Source organism: Molossus molossus, unplaced genomic scaffold, assembly GCF_014108415.1.
Source record: "Molossus molossus isolate mMolMol1 unplaced genomic scaffold, mMolMol1.p scaffold_m16_p_18, whole genome shotgun sequence".
Lineage (NCBI taxonomy): Eukaryota > Metazoa > Chordata > Mammalia > Chiroptera > Molossidae > Molossus > Molossus molossus.
Window position 1 is genome coordinate 27662712 of NW_023425353.1, and position 17093 is coordinate 27679804.

At 38.9% G+C, this 17093-nt stretch overlaps 1 protein-coding gene across 8 annotated transcripts in view; it reads right to left on the reverse strand.

Annotated features, from left to right (window-relative positions):
- Positions 1 to 17093, reverse strand: part of RAF1 (Raf-1 proto-oncogene, serine/threonine kinase) — a 76285-nt gene that overhangs the window by 25326 nt on the left and 33866 nt on the right. For 4 of the 8 annotated variants that reach the window (XM_036267172.1, XM_036267177.1, XM_036267176.1 and 1 more), the window contains exon 2: positions 4038 to 4270. In XM_036267172.1, coding sequence (XP_036123065.1) covers positions 4038 to 4244 — 207 coding nt within the window. In that variant the 5' untranslated portion in view covers positions 4245 to 4270. Of the gene's footprint in view, positions 1 to 4037; positions 4271 to 6028; positions 6121 to 10189; positions 10309 to 17093 lie in introns of those variants that run through there. The other 4 variants (XM_036267179.1, XM_036267178.1, XM_036267175.1 and 1 more) reach the window with 3 other exon arrangements.

Below are 17093 nucleotides of genomic sequence, written 5' to 3' on the forward strand. Positions count from 1 at the left end.
ACAATTCAGACCAAAACCTCGGAGCAGGGGGGTGAGGGAGAGGGATGAGATAAACCAAAGAACTTATATGCATGTATGAGTAACCAATGGACATAGATAATAATGCTGGGGCCGGGGGGAGAGGGGAGGAATAGGAAGGATGGTGTCTGGGGGGAAAAAGGAGAAACATTTATAACAAAAATAAACTAATTAATAAAATAAAAAGAAACATTGATAAAAAAATAAAGGTTTAAAATATTTTAAAACATTCATTTAAAATGTTCCATAACAAGTTTATTTTAAACATTTCTTGAAGAAGTGATACTCTTAAATAGATCACACTAACTTCCAGCTTTTCAGAAACAAAACAAGTGAAATACAATAAGCTGAGCCCTGACAGGTGTGGTGTGGTGTCATCCCATATACTGAAAGGTCTAGGGTTCAATTCCTCGTCAGGGCACATACCCAGGTTTCGGGTTTGATCCTCAGTCCAGGTGTGTGTAGGAGGCAACCAATCGATGTTTCACTCTTACATCGATGTTTTTCTCTCTCTCTTCCCCTCTCCCTTCTTCTCTCTCTAGACTCTATGAAAGCATGTCCTTGAGTGAGGACTGAAAGAAAATAAAAGAACAAAATAATAAAAGAAATATAATGAGATGAACTAAGAAGACAGCAAGAATGAGGACAACAAAGAGTGATAAACACACCCTAACAGTGTCATCACCTACATCAAATATCGTGCAGTAGTGCTTTGAAAGCTGTAAAGTAATACCTGTATTATATCATTAATCTTCATTCAAAGTAACAGACTCCATGAGCTAGATAGTTATTTAAATATCTTCTAATCAAGTGGGGTTCTCAAATGTGGTTGCTACTGGAATCAGACGAGGGGCTTGTGAAATAAAGATTCCCAGCCTCTACCCTCCAAAACACACCCAAGGATTCGGATTCAGTTAATCTTAAATGAAGCCCAGGAATCTGTATTTTAATCTGCTTTGTCAGGTGATTCTAACTGTAAACAATGGTCCTCAGCTATGGTCCAGTCACTCATCCAACAATAAGAAGAAGCAGTAGCAGCAGTTAGTCAAAGCAAGACATATGTTTACAAAACAAATGACAAGAAAAAAAATTCAAAACATAAGCAACTACTAATTATTACTTCTAAAATTATTTAAATCAGATATATATTCTCTCTGTCACTCTCCTCTCTATAACTCCCCAGAGATAGATGTTGAAATCAGTTAAATCTGACTAATTTCTGGAGCCCACTAAGTAATGATCAGAGTTATTTTGGGTTCTAGCAGTGAAGCAACCTGGAGATGAATAGAAATGGCTGACTAATGGTGCTGGCCAGCAAGCGCCTCCTTTTTTCTTCAGTGCTCCCCTGAAGCTGGGTGCCTAGTGAAAGAAGCTGGTTATTCAGAGACAGATGGTCCGTCTCTGGTCAAAGAAATAGGAAAGTTTCTCTGCTGAACCTTCTCATGAGCTGTAGGAGAAATCAAGTTTCCCAATCATTGGTTCCCTAACTACCAGCTATGCTCAAATGAAGACTGCCAAGGACTACACAGATGTAGGAAAAACTCAGAAATAATCATAGCTACCATTTTACTTATGAATTAGCCACAGTATTCAGCATGAGCCTCATTTCATAAAGGTCAGGAAATAGAGACTCAAAATATTATGTAACCTGTCTAAATGACATAGCTAATAAAAGGCCACACAGGGATTTAAATTTGGGCCTGCTTGTCTTAAAGTTCCATACACTTAATAATTATGCCAAACTAAGTTTCCCAGTCTCCCAGGCAAACTATAGTAGATGGGAATAGAGAAAATAGCTGCAGTAACACCCAGAGAAAGCAACAAATGATCTTCAGCTTCCCTTCACATTCACATTTCCCTCCTGGGCTCTCTATTTAAGTTAGAAAATTGAAATAGTAGGCAAAAATCACTTTGCAAATGAAACACCACTGTTGAAATATAAGGGGATTATTACTATTTATTTTGCCAGTCATTAAACTTTCATTTTTAGGAAAGAAAACAAAAATAAATTTATTTAAACCTGAAATGCTTTTTGAGTTTTGCCTTAAGTTCAAATGTACCTCAATACAACACTATAACTGGGGGGCTCCTTAGGTTCACAAAAGAATTATAAAGGAATTTATTAGTAAACTGGGGAGAGTGGAACTGTTAGAACAAACTGAGAAAACTCTAGACTGGACCTTCCAATCTCGGAACCCTGCCTCACCTAAGTACAAAGAGTAAACACAATGTACTGATTTTACACAAAGAAAGGAAGGTGGGAAAAGAGGTGGTGTGGAAGTTTGAACTAAGGTTTTCTCAAACGTCCCACACCAAGCAAAATCAGCACAATTTTATTTTACTGTTTTAACCAGCCCCCCACCCTACCCCCCAATAGTAGGAAACTTTTTTGAACTGTCTTTTTTTTTTTTAAGTTGGGATTTTGTATCCAAAAAATGAGTGGCGGTGTCCTGCCATGATACCAATAGAAATCTGCTACTGGTACTACAAAAATAAAATAACTGGCTAGTGCCAATGTTCTGAAAAAGAACATGATGCTCTGATTTCCAAGCTAACTCCAGCTTTGCCCACGGCCTATGAACTTTAACAAAATAATTTTTTCTATGTAATTTTATTTTCTTCTAAATACTTGATTGTACTATCCAAAAAAAAAAAAACTTTAAGTGACCATTTTGCTTTAACATTCAGAAGAAAATACTTTTTAAATTATGATGTTTAAAAAATTAGCTAGAAAGGTCTAATGGAGCTTGTCAAAGAAAATCTGAAAAATATCCCCATAAGAATGTACTGTTTGTGCCCAGCCAGTGTGGCTCAATGGACTGAGAGAGAGGTCATGGTTCAATTCCCAGTCAGGGAACATGGCTGGTTTGTAGGCTTGATCCCTAGGTAGGGGGCGTGCAGGAGGCAGCCAACAGATGTTTCTCTCTCACATCGATGTTTCTATCTCTCCCTTCCGCTCTCTCTTAAAAAAAAAAAAAAAAATCAATAAAAACATATTAAAAAAAAAAAGAAGAATGTACTATTTGTTTGAATGAAAGACAGAAAAGAAGATATACCATACAAGAATTATAATAAAGGGCCAAGGGTTGGGGGGAAATAAGGGATGTGGAGGAACACAGCCATATAATGTAATAAAATCTGCAACTGGAAAATCAATTAATAAAGAACCTGCACTGGCTAGTGTTGCTCAGTAGTTAGAGCATTGGGCTGACCATCAAAGGACCATGGGTTCAATTCCCAGTTACGTGCCTGGGTTGCAGGTTTGATCCTAGGTCCCGGTAGGGGCACTTGCAGGGGCACATATATCAATGTTTTTCTCTCCCCTCTCTGTCTGCCTGTCTGTCTCTCCCACTCCCTCCCTTCCTCCCATTCTCTGTTGAAAAAAAAAAAAACAATGGAAAAAATATCCGCCAGTGAAAATTAAAAAAAAAAAAAAATTGCCCTGCTGGTGTGGCTCAGTGTTTGAGCACTGACCTATGCACCAAGAGGTGGCTGATTCAATTCCCAGTTAAGGCATATGCCAGGGTTGCAGGCTCAATCCCCGGTAGGGGGCGTGCAGGAGGCAGTGGATCAATAATGCTTCTCTCTCTCATGATGTTTCTATCTCTCTCTCTCTCCCCCTCTCCCTTCCTCTCTCTAAAAAAATCAATAGGAAAACATTTAAAAAATTACTTAATGATTAAAATTAATTTAAAAAATTTTTTTCCTTTATTTATTTTTAGAGAGAGAGAGATAGAAACATCTATTGGACACCTCCTGCATGCCCCTCCCACTGGGGATCAGGCCCACAACATAGGCATGTGCCCTGACAGGGAATCAAACCAGCAACCTCTTGGTGCATGGACTGACACTCAACCACTCACTGAGCCACACTGGCCAGGCTTAAAATTAACTTTAAAAAAATTAAGACCCTAAATGACAGTGACGATTTTGCCTGTTTATAAGGTGGGCAACATAATCCATAATGTTCCCTACAGGCAGACAGACAACTAAATTTTCTGTGAGGAATGTTCACGTACCACCGTTCTTTGCTTGTTTGGCAAGAAAACACGGATAGTATTGCTTGTCTTAGAAGAGTCCGTAAGTTTGCCATCATCTGACGCTCGGCGTTGATAGCCAAACTGCTGAACTATTGTGGGGGAAATGCAGCTGGGGCCATCAAACACTGCATCTTTGAATCCAAAACCATTGCTGATCGTCTTCCAGGCCCCCTGTATGTGCTCCATTGATGCAGCTTACACAATACTTAAACCTGGTTTAAAAAACAAAAAAACAATTATAATTCTAAAACATAAGCAATTAACTCAACAACACAATCTACAAATTGTGAAAATAGTAGTATGTGGGCTTTCCTTTTTTTAAGCACTTAATTTTACTTGTTTTTATTCTATTGTGGTAAGAACACAACATGAGATATTCCTGACAACTTTTAAGTGTACAAAACAATACTGTTGACTATAGGTACAGTGTTGTGCAAATCTCTAGATCTTATTCATCATCTTGCTTAAGTAAAACTTTTGCCCTTTGATTAGCAACTCTCCATTTCCTCCTTTCTCCAGCCCCTAGAAAACACCATTCCACTCTTTGATTCTATATATTTGACTATTTTAGAACTTTCTTATAAGTGTTACCTTCGCTTCATTAATCAGAAAACTTTTATATTAGTGTATTTCTATAAAACATTTCATCGATAACTCAAAAAATTAACAAAATGGGGACTAGAAATCAAAAGATTCATCAAGGGTTATACCACCAGTTAAAAGCCAACCTGGAACATGAGCCAAGGTCTCCTGACTTTTAGTTTAATACTTTCACAATTACATTTCTCTTCTTTAGTTACTGTATATTAAATATGAGCAATGTACTTGAGTATGAGTAACATGTTAGTACTATGAGAAATTATTTTTAAAGTATAAGCCACCATTTTCTGCCTTCAAGGAAGGAAAAGAAATTAGTACAAGGATGAGTTAGACACTTTATATATAAATTACCTAATTTAATTTGTTTAAGGGCCCCAAATGTTTTGAATCCTTTCATCTAGGCACAATTTTTTTTTTAAATAAGGCACAGAAAAATCATCCTACTTGCCCAAGAACACCAAGGTGATAGGTAAAATAACCAGATTCTATATCTGTTTAAAGTCCATGAACTTTCCACCATAACATTTAGAGTTCAGTTTTGGTGCAGAAACAAAGTTTATAAACAGAAACAAGCAGAGACAGTCACCTAAACAAAAATAACCATATGTTTTAATCAGGCAACAAGAAAACTGCAATAAAAGTCCAGAGATAGTCACACAATGGACAGTAAGTCAGATACTCTGAAGTGAGGACATACACAGTGCCCTGACACTGACAGGGAGTCAGCAATCACACAGAAATGAGAGGTCTGTTTCCTCCTGTAGAGAACAGTGAGGCTGACAAAGAATCCCATCTTTCTCAAGCGTTTCCCGTTCAGAAACTCGTTTTGTCTTATTATTTACAATAGCTATGATTTACTAGATGCCTGCTCTTATGAGGCAGTATATATTGCATACGTCCCACTCATATTATCCAACCTGATCCTTACAGTTATATTCTAGGCAGGAATTACATCCCTATTTTACAGCTGAGAAAATTCTCACACACTGCCAGAGTCAGGATTCAAAACTGGCAGCTTTGACTTCTCACTTGAAATCATTTAGTCAGAGCTGAAATGGCCTAGAATTAAATACCATTTCATTCAAACCTCTTCTTTTTAACCAGAAGCTTTTGTCCAAATACTCACTATATGCTAAGCTCTTTCTTACATCACATGCCTAAACCAAGAGGGGATGATAGTATTAACTCTTATTCTCAGCTGACAGTTGAGAAAACCAAAGAGGTTTAGAGACTTACTCAAGATCACAACATGGCATTACTCACACTATCTCAGCCTAACTTTTTTAGAGCAGAATATGGTCATAACTACTAAAATTTTGAAATGCTCCTGAAGACTGATCTAATAATTCAATACTACTCTAGGAATTTACCTTACAGCAGTATAAATAAGTAGAGATATATGTACGAGCATCTTCATTACAGCATTGTTCATATCCTTGAAATTGAAAAAGAGACCAAATACCTAACAACAGGGATTTAAACAAATTATACTAATATCCATGTGACAAATGAAGTACATGTATATGTACACAAATGGAAACATCTATCCAAGACAAACAAAAAATAAAAAATATAGTGTGAATCTTTTTATATTCATCCAGAAAGAGGGAGGAAATCATAAAGGTGAGAAAATCTAGAATAAACAAGTATTAACAGTGATTATTTCAGCAAAACTGTGAGGAATTTTTACTTATACATTATCTACTTCTTGCTTTTTATATTTTACTATTACACTATAAAACTTCTACATGCCTATTTTATTTCTGTAAGGGGGAAATGTGGAACAAGATCCCACAGCCTTCAAGTGGCAGGGCCATGACACACTGTCTCCATCTCTGGCAATGAAACCTGACTCCCGACACACTCCTAACTCTATCCCTTGGTTACCAAGAGGTCACTTTTTAGGGGCATCTACAGCTCCTGTTTTCCCAATTTTTACCCCCAACTAACGAGGAAGCAATAGAGAAGTTTACAACCAGATGAGAGAGAGAGAAGACCCACTTGCACATCTCTCTAGTCTGAAATGATGCAAATCCTATGACCTACAGATACAAAGCAGTGAGAGTAATTTTTAAAATGCATCCTTCCCATTTCAGACTCAGAATAAAGGCTAAACTCCTTCTTTCTGAATATGCCAAGCTTCACACCTCAGGACTTTTGGACTTCTTGTTCCCTTCACCTAGAAGGCTGAAACTCTCAGAAATAAGCAAGTTGGCTTTTTCCCATCATTAAGGTCTTTACTGAAAAGATCTCTTTAGCAACACTTTCCCTAGCCACCCTAGCCAAAAGACACCATTCCCCTAGCCCAGTGGTTCTCAACCTTCCTAATGCCACAACCCTTTAATACAGTTCCTCATGTTGTAAGTGGGAATATCTGCAATTGGGCAGACCCACCTGGAGAGGGATAGAGGAGCGGTGTCTCAGTTCCTAAGACCACCAGAAATATGTTTTCCGATGGTCTTAGGCGACCCCTGTGAAAGGCCTAGCCCATCAAATAATCCTTTTATTTTCTTCTTGACAATTACTACTATGTTAGACTGTTTATAGATTTTGGCCAATACCCCACCCCTCCTTCAGCTTCATGAAGGCAACACTCTGCCAATCTTGGCCACTGCTGTATTCTTAGTCCTTAATTACAGTACCTGGAACATAAAGGCACGCAATATATTTATTAACTAAATTAAGTTAGGAACCAGAATAATGCTGTAAAAATATAATTTTTTATAGACAAGACCTTTCAAGAACTAGTAGTACGTAAGTGTAAATTAAATCTCCTTTTGGTAGTACACCTTTATTTTATTTTATTTTTTTAATCCTCACCCAAGGATATTTTTCTATTTATCTTCAGATAGAGTGGGAGGGAGAGAAAGGGAGAGAGAAACATCAATGTGAGAGGGACACATCAACTGGTTGCCTCCCACATGATCCTGACCAAGGCTGGGGACAAACAGCAACCGAGGTATGTGCCCTTGGCCGGAATCAAATCTTGAGACTCTCTGGTCCGCGGGCCGACGCTCTACCACTGAGCCAAACCGGCCAGGGCTTAAGTCAGTTCTTCCAAACCTTTTCAAATCATTCATACAAAATGATTATTTGTAAAGGCATGCTGAGGTAAGGAGACAAGCTCAGGAAGGCCAAGGGCCCTACTAGTTGCCCCAAGGCTGATGGGTACACCTCTAACCTGTTCATCATAAGAAGCTCTATGCTAGGGTATTCCTTAATCCATTTACTAAAGGATACACCTCTGAAAAACCTTACAGCAGCAAACTCAGTCTTCAATGGAGATATTCAGATACCCCATTGATAGTACTCTCAAATGTAAACATGGATATAACATAAATGTAAGTCTAGCTTCTAGTATTGTGATCGCTCTGATCTGCTGACTAAATGCTCTAAGTAAAAAAAATATACATACACCAACACATACACACTTAGAGCCATACTATAAGTAGATACTCCAAAGTAAAAATCAGCTTCTGAATGTGAAAGGAAGGTCTTTCACAGTTCCAAAGAAAAGTTTCAAAACAAATACATTCTCTTGTGAAAAGAAAAATTCACTATGTTGGAAGTAATCGATCCTTTTTAAAAAGACACATATATCCCACCTATAATGGATTGTTATTCCTAATACACAAAGAACTCCTTAAAAAGTAATGAGGAGCCTGGCCGGTGTGGCTTAGTGGACTAAGCATTGCCCCATGGACTCAGAGGTCCTGGTTCAATTCTTGATCAGAGCACATGACCGGGTTGAGGGTTTGATCCCCAGTAGGGGTTGTGCAGGAGGCAGCTGATCGATGTTTCTCTCTCATATCGATTATCTCTCATTTCTTTTTCTCTCCCGTCCTCTCTAAACAAATCAATAAAAACATGTATTTAAAAAAAAAAAAAAAAGGCAGCAGCCTGTGTATGTCAACTATAAGTGGAAAACTAAAAATAAGCTCTGGCTGCATAGCTCAGTTGGTTAAGTGTATGCTCCTGATACACCAAGGTTGCGGGTTTGATCCCCAGTCAGGGCACAAACAGGAAGCAACCAATAAATGCATAAATAAGTGGAACAGCAAATCTCTCTCTCAAAATCAACAAATAAAATTGGAAAAAAAGAATAAAATTAATATAAATGAATAAAATTTAAAAAAAAAAAAGGAATGAGACCCTGGCTGGTTTAGCACAGCAGTTAGAGCGTCGGCCCACAGACCAGAGAGGCCCAGGTTCAGTGCCACTAAGGGCACATACCTCCGTTGCAGTTTGTCCTCGGTCCTGATTGGGGTCATGTGGGTGGCAGCCACTCGATATGTCTCTCTCACGTTGATGTTTCTCTCTCTCTTCCTCCCTCTCTCCCCCCTGCTCTATCTGAAGATAAATGCAAAAGTGTCCTCGGGTGAGGATTAAAAAAAATATATTTAAATTCACATAACATTTGATAATCGATCCTGGGGGGTAGGGGTGAGGAGACCTGAACTCAGGATTGCAAAAACACACAGGAATATTTACTGCAGTCTTGTCTGTAATATCAATAAACTGTAAACTACTTCAGAGCCAAAGCTGTGGAACTAAACTAGGGACAATTTAAAGCAAGTCTAGTTTACAAAAACAACACCTCCCAGGAAAGGATGCTGTTCCAACACACTGGCAAAAGGCCTAATTTAAATAATATTTAGCTAAACTTTTTTGTCAAGAAAAAAATATCTAAACTTATGAAAAACCCTATTTTGTTTTGCTTGAGTAAACTTTTTTAAAAGAAATTTTTTAAGCTTTAAATAGGGATTACTTTATACTTTTACATTTAAGGAGAAAAACTACTGAATGTCACTGCTAAAACTGTAAACTACTTTCCAGCCTTGGCCAGTTTAGCTAAGTGGTTAGAGTGTCGGCCTGCGGACCAGAGAGTCCTGGGTTTGGTTCCCATTAAGGGCACGTACCATGGTTGTGGTTTGGCCCGAGGTGGGGTCGTGTGAGTGGCAACCAGTTGATATGTCTCTCTCACACTGATGTTTCTCTCTCTCTCTTCCTCCCTCTCCTCCTCCCGCTCTATCTGTAGATAAATGCAAAACTCTCTTCAGGTGAGGATAATAATAAATTACTTTCCATAATATAAAACTGGGACCAATGTCACCTGTCACCAATACATTTATTTTTATTTATTTTCAGAATAAAGAGCAGACTTTAATGGACACATTTAGCTTTGGAAAAACCTTCATGTCGGTATTTTTCTCTTGCCCAGGGACTGAGAGTTTCTCAGAGTTGTCCACTGGTGCAGCTGCTAATGTCCAAGCCTTCCCATTTTACAGATGAGGAGCTGAAGATTCAGCTCGATTTCAGGAGGCTCTGAATGATGGCTGTTCTGTAGTTCAGTTGTAATTTTGATGTGCTTGTGGGAGGAGGCAAGTACCATGTTTACCTATGCTCCATGGTGACTGGAAGTCCCTGCCATTTAAAAATACTTGCCTGCCCTGGCCAGTTTTGCTCAGCGGTTAGAGCATCGGCCCGTGGACCAGAGAGGCCTGGGTTCGGTTCCCACTAATGGCGCATACCTCGGTTACCATTTGTCCCCGTCCGTGGTTGGGGTCATGTGGGTAGCAAACACTCGATGTGTCTCTCTCCTGTCGATGTTTCTCTCTTCTCTCTTCCTCCTCTCTTTCTCCCGCTCTATCTGAAGATAAATGCAAAAATGTCCTCGGATGAGGATAAATACACACACACACACACACACACACAAAACATTTGTCTGTGTGGCTCAGAGGTTTGATCATGTCCGATGTACTGAGTTGTTCAATGCCTGGTCAGGACACATGCCTGGGTTGTGGGCTTGATCCCCAGTAGGGGGGCCATGCAGGAGGAAGCCAATCGATGTATCTCTCTCACATTGATGTTTCTATCTCTCTCCCTTCCTCTCTAATAAAAAATTTTTTTTAAAAATCAATAAAAACATATTTAATAAATATATACTTTAAAGCACTACACATGTTGTCTAGTATCAAAATTAAATCAAACATCAAGAAAAATTTTAAATGTGCAGAAAGTACTTCTTGGTATTCAACCCTTACATAAAAGTGTGTTATTTAAAATAAGATTGCTAAATATGCCATTCGAAGATAACTTTAGTAACAAAAAGAATCCAATTATAAAACTCCAAGGAACAAAAAAATAATCTTTTTAGATGACTCCCTTCACATATACAAAATAGTAGCTTTACTGTTGTGGAGTTGTGCACCTGAAACTTCTATGATTCTGTTAACAAGTGTTATCCCAATACATTCAATAAAAAGGAAAAAATAAAGATAAAACCCAAAATTAATAAATACCAACCCAAATAAAACAGTAGCTTTATTATTACAAAAGTTCCCTGACCTTAAACAGTTATTTAGTGAAACAGCCTGAGAATTTGTATTCTATAGACTAAACATTTATCTTCCACCAGAAAAGATACAGCATACTCATAATTTCATTTATTGTGATAGTTAAATTCCATAATTTAGGAAGCTTACAATTTATTTAATATGAATTATTCTAGCTTATTCTAGCATTCAGGTTTAACTGATTCTAAGCTGCTTTCTTCTGCATTCCAGACCCCCTTGCTCCTCACCCACTAACAGTATCAAAGAACACCTCAGAAATCAAAAGCCTAGATCCTAACTCTACTCTGCTTCCTCCACTTTGGCTACTATTCCAATAAAAAATTGCCACAATGGGCCTAACCCCAAAGCCAGTCTCTGGAAGACATTAGAGTATAGATATTTTATAATAGAAAAAGGAGAGAACTCATTAACTGTTATTAAATATCTTGGCTTTCTCTAGTCACCCACTCTATATAGGTTCCATTGGTTCACTAAAGTTTGCCTTTTATTGGCTTCATGCTTCATTCTCCCATAATGGAGTTTGAAGATATGTTCACTTTAGTCACATAATTCTAGATTTTTACAGTCTAAATTCTTTTCCAAAGCTTTGTCTTTCTATACAAAAATGTCTTTTTATTATCACAGTTCACTTGTCATAATTGCTCAATCTCATTTATCTTCGTGAATGTTCCTCTTTAGAAAGTTAAAAATAAATCCTAGTTTCTATATCTAAGTTAAAAGACGGTTTATAAATTCTAAATAGTGCTGAGTTTAAGAGCAAACAAAAAAAGTATAAAGACTTAAAGCCCTGAATTATACAGCAAGAGACATAACAAAAGTCAAAGGCCAAGCCCCTAAATAATCCGATAGGCTCTATCTTGATATCCATTTCAGCTGCCTCCTTTGAGCCCTTTTGGTGGTATAACTAAAACAGCGCCCAATACGGTTTCAAATACAGAGTAGGTACCTTCCTTTTTTTTAAAAAAAAAAAAAAAATGTTTTTGTTGGTATTTTTAGAGAGAAAGGGAGAAGGAGATTGAAAGAAACATCAATGTGAGAAACACTGATTAGCTGCCTCCTGCACGCCCCCTACTGGGGATCAAGCCCACAACCTGGGCATGTGCCCTGACCAGGAATCGAACATCTCAAGTTCATGGGGCGACACTCAATCCACTGAGCCAAACCAGCCAGTTGAGAGACGCAGTCTTTATACAGTATTAAAATCTGAAAATGTACAAAATGAGTTTCTGGAAGTCTTTCTTTGAGGGCAGCCCTCAGTTGAATTCTGTATGCCTCTACTGAGGCTTTGGGTCCTCTGTGAGGTTCTTCAGATAAAGTACCTGAAATTCTCCCTCACAAAGCCTCCCTTCTTTGCTCCCTATTCATAAAGAATTTATTATTCCCTCTTCTTTCTCATATTTACATCATTTACATATATATTAACAGTACTTCCCACCCTGTACTGTAATTTATTTTTTTACATGTCTGCTTCCCCATCTGCTGTTTCGGTGTGGGCCTCTAGGTTCATCTTGTGTGGGACTCTCTGTGCTTCCTGGACTTGTATGTCTGTTTCCTTCACCAAGTTAGGGAAGTTTTCTGCCGTTATTGTTTCAAATAGGTTTTCAATTACTTGCGCTCGCTCTTCTCCTTCTGACACCCTCATGATGCAAATGTTGGTACGCTTGATGTTGTCCTAGAGGCTCTTTACACTATCCTATTTTTTTTTTTTTTTTATGTTCTGATTAGGTAGTTTTGCTTCCTTACATTCCAAAACAATGGTTTGCTTCTTGGCTTCACCTACTTTACTACTGATTGCCTGTAAATTATTTTATTTCAGTTAGTGCATCCTTCATTTCTGACTGGTCATTTTTTATGCTCCTGGGGTCTTAACTAAGTTTCTTGATGATCTCACTAAGTTCACTGAGCATCCTTATAAGCAGTGTTTTGAACTCTGCTTCTATTAGATTACTTTTCTCCATTTCGTTTAGTTCTTTTCTTGGGAGTTTTATTCTGGTCTTTCATTTGGGACATGTTTCTTTGTCTCCTCATTTTGGCTGCCTCTCTGTGTTTGTTTCTTTGTATTAGGTAGAGCTGCTATGCCTCGTAAGCTTTTTAGAGTGGCCTGTTGTAGTAGGTGTCCTGTAGGCTCCAGTGGCACAGCCTCCCTGTTCACCCCAGCTGGACCCATGAGGTGCACCCCTTGTGTGAAATATCCAGCCTTCTGTTGTAATTGAGTCTTCATTGCACTCTCGATGTGGCTTCTTTAATTTCGAAGTTGTAGGACTTCCACTCAGCTCGATATCAGACGGTTCTAAATGATGGTTATTTTGTAGTTTAGTTAGAATTGCCTTTTTTTGGGGGGGGAGTCTGGGAAGCTCTTTATTTCACCTTCCATTTTAAATGGTAGCCTTGCTGGTCAGAGTAGTTGGTTTCAGGTCCTTGTTTTTCATTACTTTGAATACTTTATGCCAATCCCTTCTGGCCTGCAGTGTTTCTGCTGAAAAATCAGCTGACAGCCTTATGGGAACTCCCTTGTAGGTAACTGTTTCCCTCGTGCTGCCTTTAAGATTCTCTCTTTGTCTTTAACATTTGTTAATTACGATGTGTCTTGGTGTTGGTCTCTTTGGATTCATCTTGACTAGGACTCTCTGTGCTTCCTGAACTTGTGTGACTTTTTCCTTCACCAGATTAGGCAATTGTTCTGTCATTATTTCTTCAAACAGGTGTTCTATCCCTTGTTCACTTTCTTCTCCTTCTGGTACCCCTATAATGCAGATACTGTAACATTTAATATTGCCCCAAAGTTCCCTTAAATTATCCTCATTTTTTTGTTTGTTTTTTAAATTTTTTTCTTTTTTGTTGCTCTGATTGTTTTTTTCTACATTGTCTTCCAAATTGCTGATTCTATCCCCTGCTTCATTCAACCTACTTAAATTCCTTCCAGTGTATTCTTTTTTTTTCTTTTTTTTAATCCTCACCCGAGGATATTTTTCCACTTTTTGTACAGATAGAGTGGGAGGGAGAGAGAGGAAGGGAGAGAGAGAGAAACATCGACGTGAAGGGACGCATCGAGTGGCTGCCACCCGCACAACCAACCAGGGCCGGGGACAAACTGCAACCAAAGTACGTGCCCTTAGCAGGAACCGAACCTGGGTCTCTCCGGACCGCAGGCCGACGCTCTAACCGCTGAGCCAAACTGGCCAGGGCCCTTCCAGTGTATTCTTGATCTCATATATGGTATTCTTCATTTCTGACTTTCTTATTCATGGTTCTATGTCCTTTCTCATGCTGATATAGTCCTCATTAAGTTCCCTGTGGTTCTCACTAAGTTCCTTGAGCATCCTTATAACCATTACTCTGAACTCAATGTCTGAAAAATTGCTGGCCTCCATTTCATTTAGCTGTTTTTCTGGAGATTCCTTCTTTTATTTCATTTGCGGGTTGTTTCTTTGTCTCCCCATTTTAGCTGTCTCTGTGTATTTGTTTCTATGTATCAGACAGAACTGCTATGACTCCCTGTGTTTGTGAGGTGGCCTTATGTAGTCAATGTCCTGTGTAAACCAGTGATGCAATCTCTTTGATCTCCTGAGATGGACGTTCTAGGAATATCCCTTGTGTGGGTTATTTTGGGCTCTCCTATTGTAAGTGGGTCTTGATTGCTGCTGTTCCATTCCTGAGTCGGATCTCCCCTCAGGCTGCCTCAATGTGAGGCTCAGTCCTGACCAAGTTGTGCAAGCTGTTATGCAGGTGCAGTTTTGAGATGGTTTCTGCTCTTGTTTTTAAAAGCGTCCCCTTGCCTGGCCAGTGTGGCTCAGTGGTTGAGCACTGACCCATGCACCAAGAGGTCGTCAGTTCGATTCCAGGTCAGGACACATGCCCAGGATGTGGGCTAGATCCCCCAGTGGGGGACATGCAAGAGGCGGCCAATTGATGTTCTCTCTCTTCCTCTCTTCTAAAAATCAATAAATAAAATAAATTTTTTTAAGTCTCCCCCTTCAGCTAGTCTTCAGTTGGGAATTCAGGGTGAATGTTCCCCAATTTATTTTTATTTCCAGTTTGGTTCTGGAAAGAGTTGCAAGAAAGATCCACCTACTCTGCCACCATCTTAAAACCTGTAATATAAAATTACAACCACAGCAAGCATCCATTAAAAAACACAAATATTTAACAAAGCCTGTTGAACTATCTAAACCAGTGGTTCTCAACCTTCCTAATGCTGCAACCCTTTAATACAGTTCCTCATGTGGTAACCCCCAACCATAAAATTATTTTTGTTGCTACTTCATAACTGTAATTTTGCTATTGTTATGTCTTAGTCGACCTCTGTGAAAGGGTCATTCAACCCCCAAAGGGGTCACGACCCACAGGTTGAGAACCACTGATAAACAATAACAATACTGGTTTGCTCTCTATTTTAACACCTGCCAACTCACTATACAAGATATATCGCCCCAAAAAATATTTCTTCAAATTCTGTACCAACTAAGCAGCAACAATAATGATAATATTAAATTTTTTTCTTTTTCTTTTTTTATCCTCACCCGAGGACATTTTTGCATTTATCCTTAGATAGAGCGGGAGGGAGAGAGAGAGAGAAACACTGACATGAAAGGGACACATCGAATGGCTGCCTCCCACATGACCCAACCAGGGCTGGGGACAAACTGCAACCGAGGTACATGCCCTTAGCAAGAACTAAACCTGGTAGTCTCTGGTCCGTGGGCCAAAACTCTAACCACTGAGCAAAACCAGCCAGGGATCTTTATTTTTTCTTTATTGATTTTTTTTTTTGAGAGAGAGAAGAAGGGAGAGAGAGACAGAAATATCAATGAGAGAGAACATCGAATGGCCACCTCCTGCATGTCCCCAACTGGAGATTGCGCACACAATTTGGGCATGTGCCCTGACAGGAAATTGAACTGGCGACCTTTGGGTGCATAGGTTGATGCTCAACCACTGAGCCACACCGGCTAGGCTAAAATTGAATTTACATTTCAGTGTGTACATAAGAAGTTTGTTCTCTCATTTAATATCCCCAAAAACTCTGAGAAAGACTTTTACTGTATTCTGATTTGGGCAATTAGGAAATTAAGGACCAAAAAAGTTAAATAAAATTGTCTAGGTTACATAGTAAGATAGGGAACCAAGGTTACTTGTACGGTCAAAAGTCCTCACAAGTTTTACCAGGGTTTTATCACACCATCATTCTTTATTCTTTATTCTTTTTTTTTTAAATCCTCACCTGAGGACATTTTTCCATTTTTTGCTCAGATAGAGTGGGAGGTAAAGAGAGGAAGAGAGAGAGAGAAACATCAACGTAAAAGGGACATATCAAGTGGCTGCCTCCCGCACAACCCAACCAGGGCCGGGGACAAACTACAACCAAGGCACACGCCCTTAGCGGGAACCGAACCCGGGTCTCTCTGGACTGGGCTGAAGCTCCAACCGCTGAGCCAAACCGGCCAGGGCTCATTCTTTATTCTTAAGAGAGATAAGATCAGTGCATTTGTGAGACAAGCTGTGTTGCTTAGATTAAGTGCCAGATTTCAACCTTGTGGCTGCCTGCTCTAGCTTCCTGATAGCTGGCTCTTTCCTTCCACTCTGGTAACTTTTTAAAAATTACACTTTTATTTAAGATATAGTAATAATTAAATTCAGGGAGAAGGATAAAGGGAAAAAGTTACCCATAATCTTACTCATCCTAACACAACGTTTTTTAAATAAAATCTTCTAATATTAGAAGCACAATACATGGATATCAGTTCAAAATCTACCTTCAGCCTTTATTAGCTGTGTGGCCTTTTGCTTAATTGCTTAACTTCCCCCATGCCAATTTTCTCACTTGATCATTCATACAATAAATGTTATTGAGCACTTACTATGCACCAGGCACTGTTCTAGATGCTTTAGGTACCTCAGTGAAATAGAGACAAAGATTCCTGATTTCAGGAGAAACATATCTTCTAGTGGAGAGACAAACAATAAAGTTATATAATACAATAGTTAGTGATAAGTGCTGAAGAAAGAGAGGCAGGTTGCACTTTATATAGTGAGGTCAGACTAGGCCTCAGTAAGGAGGTAACAGTTGAGCCAAGACTTG